The sequence below is a fragment of the Octodon degus genome, unplaced genomic scaffold (genome assembly GCF_000260255.1).
Source record: "Octodon degus isolate 3935 unplaced genomic scaffold, OctDeg1.0 scaffold00090, whole genome shotgun sequence".
Taxonomy (NCBI): Eukaryota; Metazoa; Chordata; class Mammalia; order Rodentia; family Octodontidae; genus Octodon; species Octodon degus.
In genome coordinates, this window is record NW_004524666.1 from 9,557,489 (window position 1) to 9,565,872 (window position 8,384).

General features: G+C 46.5%; 1 protein-coding gene across 3 annotated transcripts in view; it reads right to left on the reverse strand.

Annotated features, from left to right (window-relative positions):
- The window catches only part of Ddo (D-aspartate oxidase), a 22,502-nt gene extending 14,204 nt beyond the window's left edge, over nt 1-8,298 (reverse strand). Inside the window, exons 1-3 of one of the 3 annotated variants that reach the window (XM_023722306.1) lie at nt 8,190-8,298; nt 4,374-4,549; nt 407-515 (exon numbers count right to left, since the gene is read on the reverse strand). In XM_023722306.1, coding sequence (XP_023578074.1) covers nt 407-515; nt 4,374-4,549; nt 8,190-8,203 — 299 coding nt within the window. In that variant the 5' untranslated portion in view covers nt 8,204-8,298. Of the gene's footprint in view, nt 1-406; nt 516-4,373; nt 4,550-6,161; nt 6,250-8,189 lie in introns of those variants that run through there. The other 2 variants (XM_023722307.1, XM_004637493.2) reach the window with 2 other exon arrangements.
- Nucleotides 8,299-8,384: the final 86 nt, after the last annotated feature.

Here is an 8,384-nt window from a genome sequence, read left to right on the forward strand (position 1 = left end):
GGAGGAGGAGGAGGAGGAGGAGGAGGAGGAAGAAGAAGAAGAAGAAGAAGAAGAAGAAGAAGAAGAAGAAGAAGAAGAAGAAGAAGAAGAAGAACCATTTCTATATATGGTTCAACAACTGTCCTAGAATAATGACAGAGAAGTGTCCATCCGTGGTCTGATAGAGAAGCAAAACCTCTGTGTTCAGGAGGGGCTTCTAGGAAACTTGTGGTATCAATATAATTTTGATTTCTATTCAGTGAGGGATGGCAAGAGAAAAAGGATAGACACTTTCTGATTGAGTGTGTGTATACACAGCAGAAATTGTCAGTGAGAAGATTCCTCAAAAGAGGAGATGAACAATATTTTCAAATATAATCCATCCAGATTCTTCTAAATTCTAAGACAACCTCAGTCTCCCTCTTACCCAGACAGCAGGTGAACCCCAGCATCCACAGCTTCAGCGGAGCTGGCGATTGAGGACAGATGGTCAAAGGTCTCTCTAAACCACTGCTTCTGCACAGCAATGGGTATATCTATAGTTGGGGAGAAAGGCAAAGTGAGTCAGAGAGAGAAACTATGATGATGTCTATGCTATGGAAAGCTCTTTCTTAAGAAATAGGAAAAAATAAAGAGTCCTGGACTAGCATTAGGTCAAGGACCCCAGTGGTAGAGGATGCATCTGCAGCCAGCTTTGAGTGTTGTCCCATGTTGCCGAAGTGTGCTCACATACTATTAAATCCATGGAGAGGAACAGGTCATAAGGGACAAAGCTTAACACAAGACCCATCTGGAAGGTGCACAAGGCATATTCCCAAGGTCCCTGGAAGATCCACAGCCACCCAAGCAGCAGCAGTAAGTTCATGGCTGAGAGATCCAGCTGGACACATGCTTGAGATGCCAGCAGAAAGTTCAGGGCCTTATTTCTAGGGGCTTAAGATATGATTGATAGGTGGTGGGCAGGAGAGGTTCTGGAGGGTCCAGGCCACCAGGACAGAAAACAAACCCTAGCACATGAATTTGGAAAGCCCAGGGATCACGTTCCTAATAGAAGGAAACAAGGCCTGCACTGTGAAGGTGAGCTTGGCAAGGACAAATTTCCCCACCAGGGCTGCAATACCTCCCACACAATGAAATCATGGATCAAGGTTGGCAAGACACTGAGGGGACCACACCACTGCCCAGGTATCTCTGCCGGTGCACAAGGGATTTGACCTGCACACATACATCTTCTGGAACAGTGAGGCCTTTGAGGGAGGACAAGAAGAAGAGGCATGGCTTCAGCTCCAGAGCAATAGTGTCCAGTGCAGGCACAGAAAGCAAGCACAACCCACAGGCACAGACAAATCCAACCATGGGTGAAAGATGTGGCTGTCCAGTTCTTGGGAGAGGGCTATGAGGGAGTCCAGGGTCGACCAGAGCCTGAGAACAGCAATCTTGTGGGAACTGAGGCAAAGGGGCTGCTGGGTGAGCTCCAGTGGGAGAGGTGTCCCTGGAATTCATGGGACAGACAGACAGACTCGGAGGCATCTCAGTCCTCAGGGCAATGAAGGCATAGCAGCAACCAGGTTATGAAACAACTCACAGAATTAATGAACATTTTAAATACAAGCTCTACACTGTCAGCTTTACACATGTCCCACTGTGAATTCCATTGTCTTCTCAAGTCATAGGCCAAGGCTACCGGCTTAGAAATTAGCAGAAATAAATGATAGCTGCAGAAAGAACTATGTTAGACCTCAAATAAATAACACCCCAATAATCCTTGCCAATGTGGAGAAAGTATTGCATGCATCCCTTTTTTTCCACCCAGACTTAAAATAGTACCCAGGAGTCACATGATGCAGAAGTCATCCCCAAAGAGTAGATGATTTCAGCTCAGCAGTGTGTTGAGCAAGCCTGAGGATGTAATTCATGTTCAAATGTGGGTAAAGAAAACCATGGCAGAGTTGGGGAATATGCTATGTGCTGGGTTCTCTCTTTCATATACATATATACATATACATATACAGGGTTCTCTCTTTCATATACATATATACATATACATATACATATACATATATATATATATAAAATAATGTATATTATATATACATATATATGTATAATTTAATCCTTCCCTTATGAGGAAGGTGTGGTCCCCATATGGCATCTATGGCACATGCGCTGCTGAAGACTGTTAGTATCACTGAAAGTTCTAACATGTTCACCATTGCTGCCATATGGTATCAACATATGTGAAGGTAGGAGATATTTACTACTGGAACTAGACTGAATTATGTCTAGGGAAGAACTTCAAAGAGAAGACCAAAGTGTTTCTCTAGCAGTACCAGAGAAAGGCCCTGGTTAGGACACCCAGTCAAAATGAAAGCTCTCGCCTTTGTAGTCTAGCAGAGCTTCCAGAGGAGCCTCCTTCGATGATCTACATGACCAGGCAGCTTCTGACCATTCACTCAGGCTGTTCACAAGAGGCCTAGACAATGATAGGCACCTTGTATGAACCACCGACCAGTTCCTGTGCCTTTTCTGGCCAGGGAGCTCAAGTTTTGATCATATATATGATGCAGCCAGGTTCTTAGACACTGGGTCACTGCCCTCCCCCTCTGGTAGAAGATAGATTGATTCTCCTTTAGGTGAAACAGGGGCATCTGGAATGGGAAGCTCCAGGGAGGGGCAAAGGCAGGGGTATGAGCTGAAAACAGGAGGATGGGAATCGTGCAGGCTCCATGCTGAGGTCCATCCTACTCTCCCCTGTCCTTCCAGAATGCCAAGCCAAGCTTTCAACCTCCCCAGGCAGGAGACTGGAAACTTCTTCCCTTGGAACATGCCTCACACTAGAAGAAAGACTTAGACATAATGACGGAAGCCTTCCCCAGCTAAAGGGTCCCAGCATCTCACTCTAATGAGGCTCAGAGGCAAGAAGCTCTGAGAAATTCCAGTTGCGCGTAACATCATCAGGCAAGCCAAGGAAACCTCTGGCATTAGAACAGAGGACACCAGGAGGAAAAATGTAACTTGGAGACAACAGAAACTGGGTGTGGCGGTGCACACCTGTAATCCCAGTACTTGGGACGTTGAGGTGGGAGGATCGCTGGGAGATCAAGGCTAGCCTGGACTACACAGTGAGTTCAAGGCCAGCCAGAACTGCATAATGAGACCCTGTCTCAAAAAACAAAAACAAACAACTGTACATTATTAGTACACTTAGAAAGATAAGCAGAGCACAGTGCTGAATGGATGTGTGACATGAGAAAAAGGAACCATTGTTCCTTACGCTGCTGCAGTTTGGAAATTGTTTTTGCACTGCGACATCGCTGAGCCTTTCCCAATAGACCATTGACAGGAAGTGAGAAAACTTAGTTCTCTTTCCCATCTTGCAAGATGGTAGATGAAAAATCTGAGAAGCCAGACACTAAAGAGAAGAAACCCGGAGCCCAGAAGGCTTCTGCCAGTGGTACTGGTAAAAAGCGTAAGGTGAAGAAGGCAAAAAAAGTCCAAGAAGGGGCAGCCCCACTGCAGCTGAACTCCTGTCCTGGTTAGAGGAATTGGTAGATACTCCTGATCTGCTATGTATTCCAGAAAGGATTTGTACAAGAGAAAGCACACAGCTGCTAAATCAAAGGTTGAGAAGGAAAAGGAGAAAGTTCTTGCTACGATCACAAAACCGGTCGGTGGGGACAAGAATGGAGGTACCCAGGTGGTTAAGCTTTGAAAAATGCCTAGGTACTACCCTCCTGAAGATGTGCCCTAAAAGCTCTTGAGCCACGGCTAGAAACCCTTCAGTCAGCATGTACAGCATCTTCAAGCCAGCATCACTCCTGGCACCATCCTGATCATCCTCACCGGGCATCACAGAGGCAAGAGAGTGGTCTTCCTGAAGCAGCTGGTCTGCGGCTTGCTACTTGTGACTGGGCCTCTTAACCTTAATCATGTTCCTCTATGAAGAACACACCAGAAATTTGTCATTGCCACCTCTACAAAAATTGACATCAGCAAAGAGAAAATCCCCAAACACCTCATTGATGCTTACTATAAGAAGAAGAAGCTGCAGAAGCCCAGATACCAGGAGGGCGAGATCTTCGACACCAAGAAAGAGATACCAGATTTTGGAGCAGCCCAAGATGGATCAGAAAGCGGTGGACTCACAGATTTTAGTAAAAATCAAAGCTGTTCCTCAGCTCTGGGGCTAACTGCGATCCGTTTTTGTGCTGACAAATAGAATTTATCCTCATAAATTAGTGTTCTAAATTTCTTACTAAGAACCTAATTACATAACTGATACATTAAAAAAAAAAAAAAAAAAGGAAGTGAGCGCTGCACAGCATGCTTTCATGCTGGCCTTCTTGGTGGAAAGACTTCCACCTGTCTATCAGAGGGGCTGAAATCCCTCTCACCTGCACATGCATGAGGAATGAGGATCCCGGCAGCCACGTCGCTGGTGGTATCTGGAGTAAACTTGTCTGAGATGATGGTAACAGAGCACTGGGGGACCAGCTGGGCAATGCACACAGCGGTGGAGAGCCCAACTACGCCCGCTCCAACGACAGCAACCCGCACTGTGTCCATGGGTCTGCAAGGAGGGAAATGGGGCACGTTGTAGGGGGGATTCCATTCAGGTGGTTTAACCCTGACCATTCTGCACTAAGCTGAAAGCCTCTCAGAATAAGACCTTTCCAACAGGTGTTCCTTTGCTTCCTTGTATATCAAAAAATGATCTTTCCACTAAATAACCAAAAGACAGCAAGATTTCTCACAAATAGCCAGGACTTGCCTGCAGCACACACCAGTGTATTTCTCCTCCTTCTGCCCTTTCCTGAGCCTTGTTCCCCATGGGCACACTGGGAGGACAAAGAGAGGAAACCAAGGCAGGGAAAACTACGGCCTCAGTCTCCAGAACTCACTGCGGAGCAGTCATGAGAGGAAATGGCCCTGCACAGTTTGGAGCTCAACCTTAGCCTTGACATACTTTTGTGGAGTGATCGTTCATCATCCATCTTGCCTCCTCCCCCACCATCACCGCCTCTGTCACTGCCTCTTCCCACCCCACTCCTGCTCAGCCCCGGCCCTTTGGATAGCCTGCTTCTTGTCTGAACTCTGTCAGGAGCCAGTTCTGTAACCTAAAGGGTAACCAGCACCTCGAGTGCCTCATCTATAAGAGGTCAGGTAAACTCTTATTTCCCTTAGGAGGCCTTATACAAACACAAGAGGCAGACATGTACCACTCCAGGTTGTGCATCTAGAGCCAGCGCTGCGTGTGGAAGCCGAGAGTGGCTGAGGCTTCAGCACCAGGCCAGCCAGTGGAAGGCCACACTCCACGCTGTCCTGTCTGCCCCTTGCCTGCCTTGGTTGCCCTGTATGCCTTTCTGTGTTTCCTCCTGCTGTCTGGCTCTCCCTGTCTGATTCAGGCTCAAACCCTAGAGAGAAAAAAATACGATTCTTCCAGTTACTCATTGCCATCCTTTTGGACAAAGTTCTAGCGTTAGGCCAACTGATGGGGCTAAGCCAGCCTTCAGATATGCTACGCTTGGCATAACACCCCTTCTCAATGCAATAGCAATGGTCAAGGAGAAGGATCACTCGGAACAAGCCATGCAGCCACACAGACGTACCCTTGCTGAGGAGGGGGCTATGGGCAAGGCAAACAGGCTCTGGCTGTCAACGGTCTCCTCCATCTGTTCCGGCTCTCAAAGTCTGTCATACTATGTGTTTTAATGCCTTGCAATGAGATTTAAAGTGGTTATTTCTGATCCTAAAGCAGCATATGCATGTCTGAGGTCACTGGCTAATCTAGACAGACTAGCTGAAAAAGAGCAGGACTACAGAAGCAAGGAAGGCAAGAGAAAGGTTTTGTGCCATCTAGTGGGGAAGATGTGGGGAGCGTGGCCCTGTGCGCAATGCCTGGAGGCGGAGAGCAGACCGCTGCCCGAGCTTTACTATTTGCTGTCAACTTCCCCCGCTGCACACCTTCTCAAAGTACAGTAGCTCTAATACAGTAACTTGGAAGTGAAAGGAATCTGAGGCTAAACTGACCAGCTGCCAGAGGGACTGAGCTAGCAGGACAGCATATGTCTGGGCACAAGAAGCTGTTAATCTTTTTTCTTTCAATTCCACTAAGATACACCCCTAATTCCCAGGGCACAGAGAGAATGAGTTATGCACCCAAAGCAGGAGAATTTGAGTACCTGCCTCTGAAAAAGCAGCCTCAGAACACGCCGAAGGCTCTGGCACCAAAACTTGTTTTCCAGTGTCTGCTTGGTTGAGTGCCCTGAGACACAGAGGGAAAGCAAAACTGCCTCCCATTGGGGAATTTATCAAGGACATTCGCTCTAATCTCACTCGCCATTGGCTCATGAACTGCGTCTCTGTCACTGATTCCCCAGGATAAAGGAACAGGTGACCTGATCTTGTAAGCTTCCTGGAGCTGTGTCTCCAACAGGTCCCCAGAGCTGGGTCGTCCTTGGCAGCCCTTGCCTGTCTGTCTCACAAGCTCTGCATCTGTCTGCCAGCCTGGAGTTTCTCCAGCTGATTTATGTGTGTACTAAATAATGGGTGGTCTTTCCAACATCTGGCCAGAATAAGCATCCCTTATCTCTGGACTACCCAGCATTGGCCACCATTCTCCACTGGGTGCCTGGTTATGCAGGTCAGCTGTGTGGGCGGGGCACACAGTGGGAGGAGGGCCACATACAGAATGTTGATGACTACAATGGCAGCCTAATCACAGCTGGACAACTTATTCAGGAGATAATTTAAGATAGACCCCAAATATTTAAAGAAGGTAACCAGAGTTTGCTGAGTGTCTACTATGGGCTGGGGCTGTGTGCTTTAATGTCAAGTCTAAGCTCAGGCTGGACAGCACACTGATTTCCATGGGGCAACGTGGTGTCTCAAGCCAATGATGATTGTAGTTTAACTGGTGTATTACTTGCCATTAGACCTTTGCTAGCGCACAGTTTAATGCCAGGACTGGTGCATACTACTATGGTTTTCCCCATTCAACAGGTGAGTACAGAATGTGCCAAGGCAATAAAGAGGGGCCCAGGATCTCCTCAGGGATAGGGTCCAGTCTGAGCATCAAACCCCAATTCTTAAGCTCAAATGGGCTCGCACTTTGGTACCAGGAATCCTGTCGGTCTTACCTTGAGAGTCACCTAACTTCTGAGTTTGTTCCTCCTTCTGTGAAGGGGCTATTTAATGATGCAGATATGTTATTTAATCTTCACTTTCCCATCAAGGACATTTGGGTGTGATCTTGAATTTTCAAATGATAAGACAGGGGTAAGGAGAACTTGATTTGTTTAAGGAAGAGGGATTGTAGCCAGGCACTTTTATTCATGACCTTCACTGTCTGTCAAGGTCAAGTTAGTTGGAGGACTTCAGAAAAGACTGAGTAACAAGGCTGTCTATCTGAAGTTGACCTACTTGTATGTGGTTTTTACTCTGAACTTTCCAGTGCTGTGGTAAAGTAATCCTTGAAATAGTTCTAATCAAAAACAGATCTAATATGCTATGACTAGGATCCAACTACTATAGATAGATACAGAACATTGTTATCTTCCAGTATAAAATCTAAAGGCTGCACATATTAAAAATCCCCAAGCAATGAAGTACGTTCAGCTTCCTGCATAATGAATGTTTGTAAATTGTTGCAATGAGAAGTCTAATTATTCTCACACGAAAGGAAGTTTTTGTTTTTTATAATGAATACACGTTCCAGTACAAAATATGGGAGTCAGGAGGCAACAGTGATCACCTCTGATTCCCTGCTGAACAAAAGCAGTCACTGCGGCAGGAGTGAAACATAAAGTCTTTATCTTTCACTAGTGATAAATGAAAAGACAACCCAGCAGGACTAAAATTCAGTTTAGGTGTCGGGGGAACACTGGTTCATGCCTTGATCAGGGTACCCATCCTCCTCTTCAGACCTGGCTCCAGGCTGTCTCAGAAAAGAGCCAGGCTGAGGAAGTAGCAGATGGCCCCTCAGAGACAGTCTGGGTTATTAAATAAACCCAAAGCCAAGCTATCCTCCCTACTGGCCATGGCAAGTAGACAAATCCAACTCAGGCACTCAAGGAAACTTTTGAAAACAACAGCGTAAAAATTTATATTCCTGTGCCAGCGTTCCTGTCCCAAGAGCTGGCAGGTGGAAGACACCAGCCAAGAAAGGTTTCCCTGACACAATTTTAATAATAATAACAATGATAAGTCACCTATTTTTCCACATACAAAGGCAATGTGGCACTTAGAACAATCACCCACAATTGTCAGTGTCTTTCTATGGAGGAAGGGGACACCTAGGAAGGCCCAGCAGAGAAGGCAGAAAGAAGTGAGCCTTAGTTCTCTGACGAAAGTCAGAAAAGAACAAGGCAACAGTGTGACTCCTGGGAGCCAAGAGAAAGTGCTCC